The sequence below is a fragment of the Calypte anna genome, chromosome 12 (assembly GCF_003957555.1).
Source record: "Calypte anna isolate BGI_N300 chromosome 12, bCalAnn1_v1.p, whole genome shotgun sequence".
Lineage (NCBI taxonomy): Eukaryota > Metazoa > Chordata > Aves > Apodiformes > Trochilidae > Calypte > Calypte anna.
Window position 1 is genome coordinate 485,446 of NC_044258.1, and position 20,128 is coordinate 505,573.

At 38.8% G+C, this 20,128-nt stretch overlaps 1 protein-coding gene across 1 annotated transcript in view; it reads right to left on the reverse strand.

The window, feature by feature from the left end:
• SYN2 (synapsin II) overlaps window positions 1–19,211 on the reverse strand; it is a 120,481-nt gene extending 101,270 nt beyond the window's left edge. The window contains exons 1-4 of the mRNA XM_030458618.1: window positions 19,201–19,211; window positions 10,548–10,605; window positions 8,137–8,228; window positions 4,418–4,574 (exon numbers count right to left, since the gene is read on the reverse strand). Coding sequence (XP_030314478.1) covers window positions 4,418–4,574; window positions 8,137–8,228; window positions 10,548–10,605; window positions 19,201–19,211 — 318 coding nt within the window. The remainder of the gene's footprint in view (window positions 1–4,417; window positions 4,575–8,136; window positions 8,229–10,547; window positions 10,606–19,200) is intronic.
• Window positions 19,212–20,128: the final 917 nt, after the last annotated feature.

The following is a 20,128-nucleotide window of genomic DNA, read 5'->3' on the forward strand; positions in this document are numbered from 1 at the left end:
CCTCCATCATCACATCAGGGCAGCCCTACAAGCTAAATGCAGGTTGTTCCACCAGCATGGCAACAGCTAATTGAGGTCTGAGAGCTCACAAATGGTCTTTGGAGGTCCATGATGATGTTGTAGGTTGTAAAAGTGCAACCAATCTATCGGGAGACCCTTGAAGCCAACCACTGTTCTGCTGTATCCCAAGGCAAGGTAACAAGATTTGCAGGCAGCTACAGATGCTGCTGCTTTCCCTTTGCAGTAGAGGAACCAGAACTTCTGTCATGGAATCTGGACTGGTTTAATGGTAATTTTCCTCCTCCTCCTCAGTCAGAGACACTTGGTCAAGTCTGTACCCTCTGCAGATTTGAAATGCTCATCACCACCTGAGCCCAGAAGCAGCAACCCAGCTACTCTAACTCATGCCCTCAGTACATCACAGCCTGTGTCCAGCTGCAGCCATGGGCACTGCACCTTCCTGTCCCTACAGACCAGTCCCAGGACCTGCCTGCTCCCCCCCAGGGGCCATCAGCTGCACAGGCACCGACACTGCACCCCAATCACCCAGATTTTGAAGCTAAAATCAAGAGTTCAACTGATAGAAACACTTGAGCATGCAAATCTTACATAAATCTTAATAGAAAGTGTGAAAAGAAAAAAAGAAAGAAAAAAAAGAAGAAAAGAAAGAAAAGAAAAGAAAGAAAAGAAAGAAAAGAAAAAGAAAAGAAAAGAAAAGAAAAAAAGAAGAAAAAAGAAAAGAAAAAAAAAAAAAAAAAAAAAGGCAGGACAGAAGAAATCTTTACAAATTCAACTCCATACACTTTTAAAGTTGTTTTTTAGAAAAAGTCTTCCCCCTATCTAGTTCCTGAGCATGAGACTATACCTATTACTGTAAGCTGTCATTGTCATCACCCTTTCCAGTTGATTCCAGCTTACACAATTACTTACATTGTGCACTATCAAAAGGATTACATACAGTCCCATCCCTCAGCTAAGGAATGACTCTCATTCCTTGAACAATATTTTCTAAAGGATAACAGGGATAATAAACTATCTAGATTGTATGTTTAAATAATCTCAAATCATAACTTTGTGTAATTATTCCTTGGGGTTTTTTTTCTTCTCTTTACTATGTCAGACTTTCACAGATGCTTTACAACAGGTTCTACACAGCATTAGACACAAGTAAGACTAGAAGCTGCCCCATGAATCCAATGAGGAAAGTCTACATTTTTGCTTCACCTTAACTTGATGCAACTGTAAAGTAAAATTTTTCTCTTAATTTCAGTGGGATGAGTCACACACAAGAATGTTCTTTGCCACATGACAATGCAATGAAACAGTCCAGTGTGCTAAGATGCATGAACCTTAAACCATTTCTGCACAGCTGTGCATGCAGTCAGAAGCTAAGAAGTCAGACTTTATTTAACAACTCATGCTTTCCCCCTAGGTAAGATGCTTTCTGACATTTAAGTAAAATCCACCTTAGGCCAGGATGATGAATTTTCATGAGGAAGGTGGTAAGCACTATCACAGAAGTGAAATAACAGGAGTACTGTAACCATCCCACATCATTACCATAAGCAAACATCTTGCCACACACGTTCATATCAATATTTTCTTTGCCACGGTTGCTAGGACCCTAAATTTTCACTTTGAACTTTTGACATTCATTGGAAGGAACTCTGCCTGCCCTGACACCAGAAAACACAAGCTTTGAGACGTGTTTTCAGAAATGTTTTTAGTATGTTCCTGGCAACCTCCCCACCACACTCCCCCCATCTTTCAATAGCCCTCAGATCAAATACAAACTTTGCTGAATGTCTACTGGCAAAGGCACTGAAATCCACAGTGTGAAAGGAGTTCTGCTGAAACATGAAGGGCAGGTGCTTCTGCTTGGAAGGCTGTGTGAATCTGCCCTCAGGTTGAGATGCTGTGCTGGATGTGCTTAAAAAGGGACAGACCTGATACTCTGAAGAGCAGTCATTTAAAAACCAAAGATCTCATACGTTGGATTCTAGCCCTCATTTTACTCCACAGCCCTTTTCCTGACTCCCAGTCCCAGCAATGCTGAACTGCTTCTGATTTTAGACTGATCTAAGATCAGTTGCCCCTGACACTCTACTATCAGTGCTGCTGTTACAGGAATTTCAGTTCCCTTCTGCCACTCACCTTCTAACTGCAGGGCAGTCAACTCATCCATCAACACTTAACAGAGATATTCACTTATGGCTTTATCCAGAGTTCTGCTTCCTAAACTTTCGTAAGGCTTTTGGCCTTGAAATTCTTATAGAAACAGCTTTCATAAATGTATCAGGTCAACCATGACCAGTTGCCCTGGAACAGGAACAAAGGAATTGTCCAGAAATCGTGTTTTCCAGGCTGTGAGGAAGGGGTACAACTGATACAGTGGTACAGCTGGTAACACCCTTGCTTAGTTGCATGACTGCAAAGCTGCCAGGGACACCCACGACTGCTGAATGTCCTTTCTGGGATTCTTTTTTTTTGGGACACAAAAATGTACTTCCTGAGAAGATGCATGTGTGTATGAAATAAAATCTACTTTTTGTGTCAATATTGAGAATTCAAATGTAAAAAGGATTAGAGTGAATTCTAGTACTCTAAACCATAATGAAAAAAAAAAGACAAATTTTAACAAGAAAATGGTCTTAACTGCAAACATCCAATTTCAATTTCACCAAGTCATGAAGCTGGGAATGAGATGGGGCTGACAGGTAGCCTAATATCTTTAATTAGTGCTGGAAATGTTGAACTGCTTTCTGATCAAGGAGACTGCAAAATGATCCTGCTAATTTATTTTTTTTTTGGTTACATTTTAACTAAATTTGTATAAGCTTAGCTTCACTATGGGTCATTTTAACAGTGGGCAAACACTGCTTGAGAGGCCTAAAGTACAGAATGGGCCTGAATGGGTTTTATGTTAAGTGTGAGCCCCCCAGCTTGCAGCAGGGATTGCACACAGGCAGGGAACGCGTCAGGAGAAACCCAACGAGCTAGAAAGTTATGTTAGCAAAACCAACAGTCCCTGCATCCTGTTGCATTTTTGGAATGTTCATGGAACTGGCTGGATCAAAGGCTCAGTGGCTTTTTACCCTCAGAGTGTTTATTCCAGGCATGGGTTAAAACAGGTTTGCAACACTTGCAGTGGTTCCCTTTCCTAAAGCTGATAAATATTTCATGATGCTCTGAGGTGAGCATGGTTGCCTGTACACCTCCTGTTACCACAAAGAACATAAGTCAGGATGTTCCAAATTAAATGCCCAAATAAGCCCTCCCCTGAGTTTGGATAGAAATTGTTATTGCTTCAGAGCTCAGATTTGTTGTACACAATGAACTAAAGCATTAAAAAATGCCACACAGCACAGAAAATGTGATAAAAAAAAATTTAAGTAGTGGATTTAACAACATTTGGTATGTATTCTGAGAAGTTATAAATGCTCTATCTATTATTTACTCCCCACTGCAGTTTACTGCAACATAGAAGTATTACAAAATTAGCTGCAAGAAGCATATGTTAAAATCTGCTGAAAATGTTTTTGGAGGGATGCAAAAAAAGAACCATCTTCAAGGCAACAAAATGTATCACAGGAAAACTGTCCTTTGGTGTGAAAAATACTGACAACTGTTCTTTTTTTACCCATATATCAGAGGAAAAACTATGACACTGTGGCTACTTACAGGAAATTATATTCTTTAAAGTTTCATTAGCTCTTTGGCAACTGAACACACCTGTTATGGGAACAGTGACAGCACCACTGACAATCACCCTTTGCAGCACCACATTTTAACTTGTTGCTCCTAATGTTTAGTCCTCTATGAACCAAAAAGATCACCAAATCCTACCTCCATCATGACAGTTTGTAATAAAAACTTCAAATGGCTTCTGCACTGACAAGTGTCATTGATTCCCCAGTGTACTAAACCACTCTAAACTTTTCTCCTACCCCATATGCACAAGATTATGAAAAGAGCTTTCAAATGAGGAAGCAAATAGTTTCAGATTTCCTTGCTAAAGCATAGCCCCCAAAATTTCACAGGCATGAGGAAAACACTGGCTAGAAGTCTTTTTAAATTATGTCCAAAACCACAAATATGACAAATATTCTCAGCTTGCTTTTCCCAGACAAATTGTGAATAAACACCCTTTCCTCACTTGAGGAAGTATGTTACCAGTGGATAGGCTTTCTGTTAGTTTCCTCATTTATTATTACTACAAATATTTTTTTTCCCCCTCCCCACACTGGCTCCTTGAAAAAAATGTTTTCAATGCTCAGCTCACTTGATATTCCTTCCAACTCCTGCTCCTCTGCTAAGTAACTTTGCAGTTTTATCCTCAATATTCCTCAAAGGAAATTAAACGGACAAACTCATTAACTGGTTTTGCACCACAACAACTTCTGATTCTGTCACTTACCACCCAGGGTTTGTCACAGAAGTTATAGATTGACTCCAGGGAGTTGACACTGGGGATGCCTGCATACTGCATTCCGATGATCAGGTTACGGAAATCTTCATTTTCTGCCATGCTGAAGGAGTGTTGTCGGACGAGGACGAAATCAGGCCTGAAGGACCTGGCAAGAAAGAGACATGTTGCTCCCCATCAGTGATCAAATTGTTTTTCCTTCACCAGCAAAACCTTAAAAGTTAAAAATCTCTACGTGATGGACAGAGAAGCACTAAAAGAGCACTCAGAGCAAATGCTGCAAGACAGAAAGATCACGGCTTCATGAAACTCTGCTTGGTACCGGTTTGTATCTGCTGTTCAGAAATCAGCATCCAATCAATCATGTAAGAGAAGTTATCCTGGCTTTCCAGGCTGTTTTCCCTCTTAAAAATAAATCATAGAGAACAATTCTGAATATCTTCTTGATCTCTGTGCACTAGCTCCTCAGCAATGGCAATCAAAAGCAAAGCAGGCAAATGCCTCTGCCAGAAACCTGAGCTCCTTGGGAACATTTCTGGTTCTTTCCACAACTCTTATCAGACTGTTCTAAAGAAAGTGAGAGATGAAGCAACTCCACTGCTCACAAAAGGAATCCTGCTATAATTTGAGATAACATCAGTTCAACTTTCAATCGAGGCATTTATCAAAATGAAATTTGAAACTTGCAACTGAATGGTTTTCTCCCCTTTCTCTCTTGCATCTTACATCAGAATTTTCCACCTGTCACTTCTGTGGCTTCTTGTCCTATCACCACACACCTCTGAGAACATTCCAACACCATCTTCAGATCACTTGAAGCCTGACATTAAGTTATAAAGAAAAGTTACAGTAAACAAAAGACATAATGGTCAGAGTCACCAGTACAATTTCCTGCTAAACTTGCCTGCTGAAAGCCTCTCCTTATTCAAATTTCATAGGTGGAAAAAAACCCTGACTAGCTTAAAGCTATCCATCTCCTGAAAAAGGCAGGGTAAGTTAAATTAGGGTAGTAAATTAGTGTAGCTATTTATATGTTTTCAAGAGTACAACCTGTACACCACAGTGAAAAATCATCAGGATTACAAAATAATTCAGAAATCTCACTCTAGTAAAACAAACCAAACCAACTGAAACTCATCCTAAATATATGCTTAAGCAGTTTGAGATTCCAGCCCAAATGCAGCAGTCAAAACCTATTATCTGGATTAGTTTGCTTTCAAATGCAATGGACAATCTGGCAAAAGCAGCATTGTAAAGATCTGTGGTCAAGAGTCATTAAAATGGCAGTGCAGAGCAACTGGTAGAGAAATGTTTGCCTTTAACAGGTTGCCCTAAAATATCAGTATCATAGTTCTGAGAATCGGTGATCTCAGTTTCATGGTGGTGTGCCAAGAGTCTGGAACAAGGAAATTCAATTTACTAGCACAGCGTGGGAATACTACTTAGAGGAGTAATGATGCTGGAATCAACACTGCAGACCACTCAGTGGAAAAAGAGACCACATCCAGCATTGAAAATAGCGCTATGGGGACTGAGCATCATCTCAACAACAGCACAGTGTTGTTAAATAAAAGAACAGAAAGTGTCCTTTAGAATAGCTATTTAATGAAACAATTGGGGGATCTGGGGAACAAACTTCAAAGAAATAAATTACATGTTCTGCTCTGCGAACACTCCTCAAATGGATGGGATACATGTAACATAATTCTGGTTCTGTAATTATTGCTGGACTGAATGGCTGTGAAGGTCATGAGAAAAAATTCAGTCCTGGTTCAAGTATTTGTAAGATCCAAAATCTCAGCATTAGGCAACACCAGGTACCATTTTTCATGGTTTCTTTTTCATTCACCAAAAAATGAAACAATCAGGTGCCTCTTACACAGCTTTTTCCTCCTAAACCAAGGCAGCAAAAGTTTGTCTTTTTAAATTTCTATCATTTTACCAGCTGATATTTGCTCATAAATCTCTGACACAGTGAGGTTGCCCTGGACCTTGATTTAATAACAGGGGAGACTTAATCTCAGCATTCAACTTTTTAGTTACATGCTCACAGTCCATATTTAATATGAGTTAATTTGATTTGAGTTAATTAATTTGATACTAGCTGCAGTTTCTTCCATCTCTGTTGCTAACTGAGACAAAAACAAAGGAACATTCCACACATTCTACTGCCTGACCCATACTTAATGCTGGATTTCAAATGAAGAGATACCTTTTATTTTCAAAAATACTTTCTGTACCTCCAGATAATTTCCCCTAGAAAAGGAGAACTGCTGCCCCTACATGTCTGCTTAACTTTCTCCCTCCAAAGGTAGTTCTGTTTGGTCAAATAAATATATATATCACCACTATATATATATATATATATACCACCACTATAAAATCCTTTGTCATCCCATTATCAGAGCTATTGATGACACAAGAGGATGTCTCCATTTCTTAACAGAAGCAGCAGTTTTACCAAGTTTTCTCATGAACAGCCAACATACATCTTTGCAGATGCGTTTTGCTGGAGGTTCCCAGCTCACATTAAGCATTGACATGTTTTGATGCTAACTTGGCCTCAATATTTTTTTTTTTTTCAGTTTGGAAAATTCTCTACAGAAAAGCCACTAAGGAGCAGTGATCAAAATTTCCTGCCTTCAAAACTTCTATAATTGGGAAAAAAAACCTCCAACCCTAAAAAAATAAAGTATCTTACTCTTCTAAGGAAATTATCTTGTGGATTTGGCATAAGTGGTTGTTGTATTAAGCTGCTGTATTTTCAGAACACACAAGAGATGAAACAGTTGTGAGTTTTAAAGCACAAAGTACACTTATTTTCAATTTTTTTCCCCCTAATTTTATTTTTTTTACATGAATGAGAAAAAAAATTTCAAATGTTTTATTTGGACAGATGTTGAGCAAAAACATGAAGATACAAGACATGCTGTATGCTTTCCAGTTCCCTGAACTCTTACTCTTGCCTAAAGATAAACATAAGCAGCAAGCTACCAGGGTCAAGGCTTGAGCCAGATTTCTGAGCTGCTCCACCTTCCTCACACAACTGCACTGGCCAGAACAGGAATAATTCCCATAAATCAGATGAAACAAAAATAATTTTGAAATAATACAAACAAAATACAAACAAATTTTGGTAATACAAACAAAAATAATTTTGACATAATTTTGGTAATACTTATTTAGGCTTTTACTTTCTCTGTTTTCTTTCCTTACATTTACAGTGAAAAGAACTGGTAAAATTACCCTGCCTTAATTTGGACTACTCCTTTTGGGACAAACAGCCTGTTGGGAAATCTCAGGCTCTCCTGAGAGGAGTGCTGTGCCTAGTCTGTTTCAATAGAAAACATCCAACACTGGAAAGAAATGTGGCTCATCTGGTACCAAAAACCACCAGGACTGGCTGTAATCCTGAAGCAATGCTAAGACCCAAACCAATAATCCTAGCTCTCAGTCCTATATTCCTTATACCAGACTTCATTCCCATCTAAATCAAACCCATCTTTCCTAAGGTGGGAATGTTGAGGGATTTCCTCCCTGTCGCCAACAGGACTTACTGTACCGACCACAGTCTTTGTGGCAATGACCAAGGTGGGTTCCACCAGTCAAAACCCCTATTGCACACATGCAAAAAATCATTCCATGCCATTTACATGCACGTATGATGCCACTTACTGCTTTTTGCTCTTACCCTAATTAGTTTCTCTTACCTGACAACCTTGGTGCCATTTCGAAACACTTGGATATCTACTGCATAGTTGCCATCAGCATGAGCTATCAAGTTGATTTCTGAAAATTCTGCCTATGAGAAGAAGACTCATGTTAGTCAGTCTGATTTATTTCACCTTTATTTTCCTAAGTCCCCCTTTTTTAAGAATTTTTATTTGAACTCCTGGAAAGATCTATTTGGAACATAACTAGCACTAAGAGTCTATGCACCCAACAGTATCTGCCACATGTGACACATATTCCATAAACGTTAATACCAAGAAAGCAAAAAGCTTCATGAAAAAGGAGTGTGGGGCAGTAGCAAGTGCATTTCCTCATTCCTGTCTGCACAGAAGTGTAGAGATTGTGTTTTTGTTTTATGTGGTATTGTCACATAGAGCACATCACAAAGATGTGTGCACAGTTCTGAAGAAAACACTACAAAAGTAATGTTAAATATTTGCTTATGGCTTATAGTGTCCCTTAATATACTTAATCCTTTTCTACTTTCTTTATGCACTTTTACTCTTGTTTTTAAAAGATCTGGGGCTAATAACCAATTGACTCACAAAATTCACAAAAAAAAACCAAACCCAAAACCATTTTCACACCATCTTCTCACACTGGATATGTGGAATTTAAAAAGAACCACTTCCATACTCTGAATCTACAGTTACTTGAAAGGAAAGGACAGGATGTTTTTCATTTATCCACAGTCTTTCATCAGCTTAAACTCTCAAGGCACTTTACAATAACATTACACAGCAGAATAATTGAAATGCAGCCAACTGTCTTCTAGTGGATAAATAGAAGTGTCTTTGCTATCCTGGGCACTCATACAGAATAGAGAGTGTCAGAATTCTCATTAGTCCCCTCTTGAAAAATGGTATCACTGAAAGTCTTCCTCAGTAAGATCTGTGGGAGGCTTTCAGAATTCAGTGTTCAGTTAAGGCAAGCCTTGTCTCCTCTCCTCACAGCTTAGCTATCTGCTTGGTTTCAAGCATGGATATCTCTTCATTAAATCCCATATGCTAAAATACTTTCTTGGATTAATGTTCTAGGCACTGGGGGCAGCTTTAAATTACTGTAAAAACAGAGCAAATGGTGAGAGATTAAAATATCTGTGTAAGTTAATAACGTCCAAAAATAATGTGACATTCGTTGAATCTGAGATTGACAACCAGGCTTTCCAATTATCAGATCATGTCAAAGAATTGCAAGGATTCTCATTATAGATTTTGTAGTGTGAAGCTTGGCACATGGTAAAAAAAATCTTTCTGCTATAGGTACTTTGCTGTAAGTAGTGTAAAAATAAAATAATGCTCTCTGGCATTAGCAAAAGAACACCAACAGTCTGTAACTATTTGTATACCCCTGGCACAGGGCTGACGTGTTCAAGTGATTAGAAGGATTCAGAAACAGTCTCTCCCTGATTAAAGGTGGTTCTGAGACCATCTGAAGGGAAGATGAGGCTTACACAGAGCCTTTGTTAATGCTGAAGCTCGATAGCAACTGCATGGGCTGAGCTAGGTGTGAATGCTGTTTTGAGACAAAATAGCTTGTATTTTTCCCATCTCCCTCTCAATACTCTTGAAGATCCCTGGCAAAGCTTTCCACATTTCCAAGCCAAGTGTAAAGAATGGAGCAAAGCTGGATGCTGTACTATTACAGTGAATTTAGATAAGCTGAATCCACACACTGAGTGATAATTTTCCCCCACTCTTTGAAATTCCAATGACAAAACAACTCAGTTCAAGTATTGAAGCCCCTTACAGTAGCATCTATTTGTAGAATTCAAATGAAAAGCAGTGAAAAGACTTATTTACTTCCCTGCTTTCAGATATCTAGCTCAAGTAAAATAGCCATAATTCTAATGCACCCCAAATTACACCTACCTATTTATTAAGAGCTTTAAAAAATAATAAAAAAAAAAAGCAAACCCCAACACATTAGCACTGCAAGCAGAATATTCAAGTGAAGAAATCTGTCACACAGAAATGCAAAAATCATGGAATGTCTGGGAAATTCAGTCTCCAAGCAACAACTTTAGAAAATTACATTTTTGATCTACAAAACATGGCCAGAATCCTCTAAAAAGAGCCACATTAGAATAAAACAAATCTTCAAGTGCTCTACTTAGCTTTTGAGATTATTTTTTCTCAGTACAAAGAACTATGTCTCTATACATATATGCTTGGAAAATGATGGAATCATTTAGGCTGATCCTTAAGATGAACCTTAAGATCACCAAGTCCTATCAGAAACCTAAGAGTAGAAAGTTCATGGCTAAACTCCATACCTAAACATTTTTTAAATACCTCCAGGGAAGTACTTATGTATCTATATTTAGATAGATAGATAGATTTGTATGAATACACAAATATAAAATTAACAGATTGAGTTATTTAGTTACCTGCTCAACCTTTATGTCATATTCTCCATGGACCTTTTTTCCACGAAAAGCCTTGGCCCTGCAGGAAAAAAGAGAGAGGGAAAGTCAAGGATCTGTAAAGCAGGAGCTACACAAAAACTTTCTTTATGGCCTTCAGTGTCCTGAAAATACACATATATACTAACTGAATCTGCCTACATACACAATTCTCCTTCCTTTAACATCCTTCCATCCTCAACATTCACATCCTGCAGTATTTTATGATAAAAAAATATATGATAAAAGCATACATATTGTGATTTTAAACATTAATGGGTATTCTAAAGTGCACTGAAGTACATACTCCAAAATTAGTTATTAACAGAAGATCAGTACTGCTAAAAAAGATGCAATCCTGCTCTCATGAAAGTCAAGAAGTGGAAATTTATTTCCATGTGAACAACATCCAAAACCTCACTAATTTTAACCTTAATCCATTTATTTTATTTAGAAATTCTGGCTTGTTGGAAACACAGTGTTCAGAGACTTTGCGTGGTTTTGAAAGAAAGCATCAGAAGTACTGGAGACATCCCCATGTTTGCAAAGGCCTGACTTACGACTCAGTTTTGCTCCTCCTAGACTATAATATGAGACAAAGTAATACATCTGAAGGAGGGTTTATGAGCCATTCCAATGCACCTGGATTGCTATGATAAACCAGAACCAAACTCTAGGCTCCCAGGCCTCACAAGGAGATGCTCTCCTAGGAACTGCTCAGTCAGATGACTTAGGGAGCATGGAGCTGCTCTGGAGTAACTGGGAATTTTAAAAAAATTAAATCTAGGGAATACTCTGGCGCTCTGAAATTGGCAATTGGATGTGGTATCAGTCTCTGTGCATCTTCTTTGCTGAAGCCAAAGCTCAGAGTACCTTTCCTATTTTATCGCACGCAAGCCAAAATCTGTTACCCAACCAAAAAACCAGAATGCCTCAGAACAACTTCTCAAGTGTTAAAAACCCAGAATTTTGTCCATTTTTAATATATAACAGTGCAGTTATATTGAACTACATCTACCTCATCCATGAAAGGAATGCATATATTACCTATGGAAACAATTCAGCATTGCTTTTACCAAACCCTTTCCCCACTGAAGTCCAGAAGAATTTCACCACTGCTTTCAGAAGTGGAAGAACCAAACTTCCTAGCAGTCACCTGAAAACCCTTATTTCTTAAGGATATTTTAGTTATTGCAGATAATGGGTGGCAGAAAGCAAGCAGAGTGTTGGTGTGAAATGCCATACTAAAAGTTTGCCCAACAATTATTTCCAATCGAAATGCATAACTGTGAGCAAGACAGGACTGAAGGAAGCATTTCAACACTGTGTTCATGTAATAAATATATATATGAAATCTGAAGTTGGAAATACATTGTTTTATTACAGGAGGTGCACACTCAGGATAATGGCATAAGATATTTTTGAAAATAACAAAAGTAGAAGTTAAATATATGGCCTCACAAGTCTAACAAAGGAATACTATTAGTTACTGATTTCTCTTTCCAAATTTGTTGTGAATATTATGTCTTGAAAAGCCATGTGCAGGGATCTTCAAAGTTCAGTTTTGGAGTGCTGTTTCTGGTGAAGCATCAGCTGGACCATGTTCATCTCAAAGGTGCAGGAAAACCAAGGACATCTGGGAGAAGACTACAGAAGCCACAGAGCAGAGGAAGGTCTCATGTTCCAAGATAACACCATAGGTGCCTCAGGGGAATAGCAAGCAATTCTGACCAGAGAGCTTAAATGTATCTTTGGAAAACTAACATTTGCCACTGAAAAGTATTTAAAACTCCAATTCTGATCCTTGTCAATTTGACAGTAACTAAACTGTTGAATATTACCAGGAACAGGATGAGCAGATTTTCTGGTGCAGGTAAATGCCTTATTGGACATCACATCAGAGATTTAATTTACATGGAACTATGCTGGCTACATAACACAATAATATTTAGGCAAGGCTGCCTCTAAACACTGAAAAATAAGCTCTGTTTCTTGAAAACTTGAACATATACAAAGATTAAACCTCCACAATGCTCACCCCAAGGAACAGCAGCAGCTGACTGCTGCTTTAAGAGAGAAATTGAAACCAGGAAACCACAAAGAACCAAAGAAAGTGTCTTGAGTTCCTTAGTGCTGAGTCCATGGTACACACTGGAATGTGCTCCAAATGTTAGGAAAAGGCTATTCCCTTAAATTCCATCTTCCTACTACATTTAAATGTAGTAGGATTCCATTTTTCTACATCATTTAAATGATGCAACCTTTAAAGAAGTCAACTCTGCCGTGATTCACATTTCAACAAATGACTTCAGCTTTCAAAATAAACAGTAATAGTAAGTGCTAAAGTTAAGCAATCTGAGGCTTGAAAACAAATGTGACATTTAAACATATGAAGAGATTTAATTGCAAAGTAACTTTAACTAACAGCCTTTATAAAAATGTGAACTCTTTAATAATGTTCTCCAATTATCTTGCTATCTCAAAAAATAAAATAGTTGAGAACTGACAATAAAAAAACTTACAATAAAATAACTTACAAAAATAACTTACAATAAAAAACTTACAATAAAAAAATAAATTACAATAAAATAACTTACAATAAAAAGTCAGTTGAGAACAAACTAAGAAATTCTTAGCATGAGTCTGCTCTGAAGTAAAAACTTGGGTTTTTTCATGGCATTTACTGTACATTGGGAATACTGTCCTGCCCTGCTTGAATTATTCCCAATTTATGATATGAGATATATGGAATTCTGTCATAATTACAGTTATGTGCTTAAATTAGCTGGGTTTGGGGTGTTTTTGGGTTTTTTTTGGTTGGCTGGTTTTTGGTTTGGGTTTTTTTGGGGGGAGAGTGGGGTTGTTTTGTTTTGTTTTTTAATAAGGAGAGATGAAGAATAAAATTTTTCTGTATTATTCACAGAATTATACCTTAAACTCCCTGTTATGCATGGTGACTCTTGGCACTGCTCCTGGAATACCTTTGCATGACCTCTGGGAGCCCCCTGCACACAGCAGAGGTGGTCTCAAGGTCAGGATCTCCAGGTGAAGTGTTTTGAGAAGAGTCAAGGTGGCAGCACAAGTAAAGTTAAAAAAAATATTCTGGATTTCTTGCCATTTTCTGGGTAAAAACAGATTTAAAATCAAACAGCTCTGGAATACACAACCAGCACAGCTGCTGCCTGATACAAACTCATACCTACTGAGATTTGGCAAGGCCAGGGAATGAAGTAACTAAACACTAAGTGTTTCAAATATGTATAAAAGAACTGCACTACTTCCCTCTTAAACTACACAGCATCTACACACGTTTCTACAGCACCTTACAGCCCATGAAACCAACGTGGTGTCAGTAAACAAACAAAGCATTAAAACTGGTGTGACTGTAATTGGCAGTAAAATCAACAAGAAAATAATTTGCCAACAGGTACATACTACTTTGACTGCCATTCCTTAATGCCACAATGCTGAGTTTCTCAGAAACACTCTGCATTCAAGTCAAGAGAATCCATCCAGTACGTGGGGTCCAGTCAAACCAGTGCTCCTGTGTGTAAATCCTCTTTTCCCAGCACCACATTCCCTTAGGCTCTGCCTTTGGCAGTTGCCAACTTGGTGCCGCACTTGTCCTCTGCTTTCCATGATGGGCACAGGAATCAGTTCCATGGGAACACTGATTTCTGGGCATCTCTGACCAGTGAACTGAGAGCTCGGTACTCAGCCTATCAATAAGATGATTTTATGCCCCAAAATAATTGCACTGCCAGTTTACTGCAATGGGGCAAAAGTTTGGTCATCATTTAGAACAGGAGCAGACAGAACAGACAAATTGCAGACTGTCACTATTTATGAGCAGCCAATAGAATTCATTTCAAGCAAGGTAGTGTTGATATGTATATATATATATATATATATATACACACACAGACAGAGCAGGCTCAAATACCCACTTGACTGGAATTGCCATATGCACATCAAGATTTTGGCATACTGCAGCCAAAGCTTCCATGAAATTACAGTCTGGTACATCAACCTCAGTGAGAGAACAGAAAATGTTAAGCACGAAGCAAACCCAGTCTTTGTATCTGGTTAGAAATAACTAATCATGCTATTAAACTTAAAAAAAAAAATAATTAACAGGAAAAGAAGTAGATTCGGTCTCAAAGGTTTTGTGCCACAAAAAATATGTTTCCATGTGCTTCTCTAATTTCATGTTGAATTACCCATAGTCAGTCTCCCTCCAGCAGTATTTTCTTTTAATTTAATGAAAATATGACTGCATTAAGACATCATCAGTCATTTGCACTGCTGCATGATTCAGTAATACAGAGTGCTAAAAAGTACAGAACACTGGCATAATGAATTTAGTAAGTGTATTTTGGCAACTGTCCCATAAAAAAAAGTAATGAACAATCTGATGAAATTATATGTATCAGAATTAAAGTTTCAGTGATATAAACTAGACCAAGTACCTGGTTTTTAAGACAGTAAATACATTTTTTTTCCAATCTGAAATCTGAAGGATCTGCCAAGGAAATAATGGCTTAAAAGAACATGATCATGTACATATCATGAAACTGCAATAAGGGACCAGTTAAAGGAGTAAGATTATTACTATTATTATTTCTCCTACATGCTGAGGACTTTTCAGACTTACAGAGTTTTCTAAATACATGAAAACCATAAGAAATTATCATCAAAAGTAAGCACAGATTTGTATTTTCATGTGATATGACCTAATCCACAAACTACTGAACCACTGGGAATCTCCCTATGGCCATCAGTGGGCACAGCAAGTGTCTGACAGTACCAGTGCTGGGTGGATGGAGTGCCAGCCAAGCAGCCCAGCTCACACCACTCCTCATGAGGACTGCCAGGGGCTGCAAGCAGCACTGAAGGAGTTGTGAACAACACTGTGAACAGGCTGCTTTGCAGACTTTTATCCACTTGTTCTACATTTCTGCAACAAGAGGCTGATAAGAGACTGCTATAAAAAATAAACTCCTATTTAAAAACGGAATTTTAAAGAGCTTGATACTCTTAAATGTGTTACTCAGCTTCTGAAAAGACCTAAACAGATTTAAAACACATTCTTTTTAATTCTGCACTGTGGAGTTATACTTTTGGCACTTCACCCAACCAGTATTTCACTCACATAAACCAGCTATATTTTCTCAAGCCATTACTTCATACAGAAACCATCTTAAAAGCAGCAGACTATCATAAAATAAGTGACAGAACACATCAAACCCATGACACACAGTGCTCCCTGCTGAGCTGGATTTCATTAGATTAATGATAACCTCCATTACCAGGAGCCTGGACATCTGAAGAGCAGCACACTGGATTTGCTCTGGAATAGCATGGCCAATGCCAGCAGGATCCATAGCTCACATTTGTAGCAGGCCAGTTAAGTTGTGAGCACTCAGTCTGATGAAATGTCATATTCAACAGAAGCCCTGCAGAGGCAAAGACACACTGCCTGTTCTTTCCACTTGTCTGTGTGACCACCATGTCATCTGACAGCATCTCACAGACGCCCTGACTGAAACATCCTGAATTTCAGGGAAACATTTTTTCCCCATTACGACAGGCAGCCCAAAGAGATTCAGCTCTGTGAGTGTATTTAAAAACAGAAAGCATAAACACCTTAGAAATAAAGAACACCAGGCTTATTAAGCAGCAATTATTCTGTCTCCATTTCTGTGCTGCATATTCCCTTTGCTCAAAGGGGTTTTTCTCAGAACAGCTTTGTACATGGCACCTGCAGAGGTTTCCGCAATCCCTGACTCAATCCCTATTTTTTTTTCTCCTAACTTATTACTAGCCTTTAATTTTTAAACTAATTATCCTACCCCCTTGGCATATATCAGAAAGTTAACTGCTTTGATTATTTAAACAAGACAGAGCCATGTTATTCTTTCACAGCACAGATCTTCCAGCCCCAGAAACATCTTTGTTGTTTCCATCAGGAGCCCTCCCGTTGTCCCTCTGCTCTCTGCCCGAGCTGTGTGGTCACCAGGGCTCTAATCAAGAATAAGCTGCCTCCTGCTCTCTCATCTCACCTTAATTTCTCTAGGTCTTTTGAGCTGCACACTTGACTGAAAATACCTCCTTTTCTGCCCTCTCAAGATGAAACAAGTGCTCTTTCATGCCAAACTGCTGAACTGTCTCCCTGGGCCATGTCTCAAAATCCCACACCTCCAACTCTGTCATTTTTGGCCCCTTGCTGCTGTGGAAGATTTACAGTCACGATGTCATTTCTTTTTTTTTTGTAAATTAGAGGACATATGAAAAGTATTTTTAAATGTTCATTCCCTCATCACAAGAAGAGCTCATACGTGATGCAACATATTGTAACCTTTTCCAAATCTGCTAGAGTCATTAAAACAACTAGGATGCTTTCCCATGGTTAGGTTCATAAAAATATTTTGTACTCATGAAATGAACAGAAAGTCCCAACTTCTGTGCAGAAAAACACCACTAGCCACATTACAAAATATTACTGATGGAGATTTGAATGGCTCTTGGAACTGCAAGACTCAAACCGCATATTCTGCAACATTTGCCATGAATTCCTCAATCTTATCTCCTACAGTCAACATAATAATAGTGCAGGCTGAAGTAACAGAGTTTAATCTGTCACTCCCAAGTCTCCCTGCCAGCTAAGACATCCATTCTTTCCAACTCCTCATTGTCAACAAGGATAAAATAGAACAGACTGTTAATGAGCAATCCTACTGCTTAGAATGTAAGGTACTCTGAATTATCTTCAGTGGCAAAAATGTCACACAGTGAAGCCACTGGTGCCCAGTTTGTGACAGAAAAAAAACCATCTAGATATAGCATCTAGAGATATTTTAGTTGACTTTTTTCCTACTGAGGTAATGAAAAATAAAGTGGGCCCAGAACCCTTTACACTAATAGATGGTCTTTTTTGACCACATCTGAGATGCCAATTAACACCAGCATGGAGTGAATGAATCCTTGAGACTGAATCCACATTACTCTTCAAAATTTTATCTGCCCTTTTCCTTTTCTTTCTACAGTGAATTTTCTGAAGTGTTTTAAATGCCCCTAAACAATCTGTGTGACCCTGCAAGGTGAGAAAACTTGAATCACTTATGGTATCAAACCTTTAGTCTTAACATCAAGCCCTGCATCTTCAGCCCCACACAGGGTCAAGACCCAGGCGAAACATGGGAAAAGAAAGGATTGCCACAAGTCCCAGGATATCTTATTAAGGATATGAACACACATGGGAACAGGGAAAGGTGGTGCTGGTACAGGTCCGAGTGTTATTCTCCAAAGGCACAGCCACAAGCATTTCACACCCTTGCAGCAATTCTTTCATGACCAATACTGAACCAGACTTAAAAGACCAAAGGATAAAAAAGATCTTTCACACAGCAGCAATTGCTTTGCTTTGATCTCTGGCTCAGAGATCCTTTCTCCACATAGATCCAGAGCCTCAACCAGTTACACCAGTAGCTTCATGTTACAAAAAACCTAAAGAATCAGGAGCCCAAGGAATTGGTGTGAAACAATCTTTGATGTTTCACTTTTTTTTTTTCCATGACACTTTTATGCCTATCCTTACAACAGTCCCATGCTGCCCCATTTCTCTGAGCAGCTCCATTAGAAAACCTAGAGTCTTCAGAACTCTTAACTTAAGCAACTTGGCTCAGCATCTTCACAGATCCTGTACACCAAGTGTGTATGGATTTTGCTGCCCTCTTCTGTGGGAAAAAATGTATATCAGATTGGCTATAAAATAATTTCTAAGCACAGATAAATTCAGATCTGTGGTCATCTTTCTGGCTTTCCCAGCTGTAAGGTAGTTGCAGTGGTATTAAGCCCTCTTTGAAAGAGCAGCCAGGGCCAGCTACCAGCCATACACAGGAGCTGGTAGAAAACAGGGGAAATATTCATTATCATGAAGCTAAGTGTCTGCTTGTGCTGAATGATTGATGCTATGTGTGGCAGGCAGCATCAACCTGCCTTGTAAATAGCTGTAGATCTACTGGAGAAAGCATATGAACAACAAGAGTACAAGCAGTCTCTTAAGTTTCTAACACAGTGCTTGCAAAACCCCACAAAGAAATGAATTGCTGCTATCAGCATGGATTAAACAAGGAACAATTGCTAAGGCTCTCTATACTCCTTACCTGTTTTAAGTTGAACTAATCAGTATTTCTGGGGTTTTCTTTTTCCCTCCAGCCCCCTCTCCCCCCACTCCGGCTCCACTGGCTTCATGGCAGTCTCCTTCCACTCTGAAGATTCCCCTGTGATGGTACCTCCAGTGCAAATTCCCCCAAGGAAAGAAGGAATTCATGCACTGTGCTCAGCAGAACAAAAATACCAAGTTAGCTGCTACTATGGAGGAATGAGCTTCAGAAACATTCATTTATCTACCCACTAGCCTTGGAGGAAGGTCCAGAATGCTGCCATGAAAATTGGTTCAAGGTACTCCAGTTCCAATAGCCACGGGGAACACATTATCCTGATAATCTTCAGTAAACCAGCTACCAGGATAATAGAAAATACTGTTGCCAGTATTATCGCTGTTCCACTTTTTGTTTGTTTGTTTTTGACCCACAATTTACAGCATGCTCTGCAAGGAAGGGTGCACCTGGATTACCAGTTCGCCATGGGTACCTCCATATATTCCTTCTCTGGTCATACTTTGAGACACTCCGTACTTTTTATCCTAATAAATTACCACTAGAATTTTTTTTTCAAACAGGTTATTACATTATTGAAGACCTGAAAACGTAGCACTCATTCACTAACTCCTGCAAAACGTGCATGAATGAGTTCTTCTGAAAATACAGCAAGGAATATACTTTAACACTTCCACCAAAAGGAGAAGTCTCTTGTGCTCAGAAAGAGGCTTCCCAAGTACTTTATAAAACTAAACTAACCACTCTGTATTTTAATGTTATGCTTAAAAATATAATCACATATAATTTTGCCTGTGCTTAAAATATTCATGTTTGGTTTATGGAGTTTAACATCCTCTAAGAAGTTAAATAACTAAGAGCCTATGTTCCTGAGGACTGTCAGCTTCCCACTATGGATTAGAGAACAAACTTTCCCAGTACTGCTGAAGTCAGAGAATGGTATTTTTCTCTACAGAAAACTGGCACCACAACTCTTACATGAGTTTAGAAGTATTAACCACCCCTTCCCTAAGGTGAGGACAACCTTGGGAATATAATTTTTTTTACTCAGGAGCAGTCTATAAAAGTAGAAGGCATCCAGAATCTACTGGGATCTGTAACACAAGGTGGACCAACAAGTTTCAAGGGTGTTGTGGCAAAGTTGTGGCAAGGCTGTTGTGTTCAAGGCTGTTGTGTTCAAGGCTGTTGTGACAGTCCTTAGACTGATACTTGGAGCAGAAGTCTCCCGGTGAGGCTGGGGCACAACCCCCCCAGAGCCCTCACCAAGGGGCAGCACCTCACTGCTGGGAGCAGAGGCAGCAGCTGAATATGGAACTCTATTGCTCTATCTCCTCCCCATCCCAGAGGATTCCTTGCTGTCTTTTTTTGCACAACTGAATGCTGTCA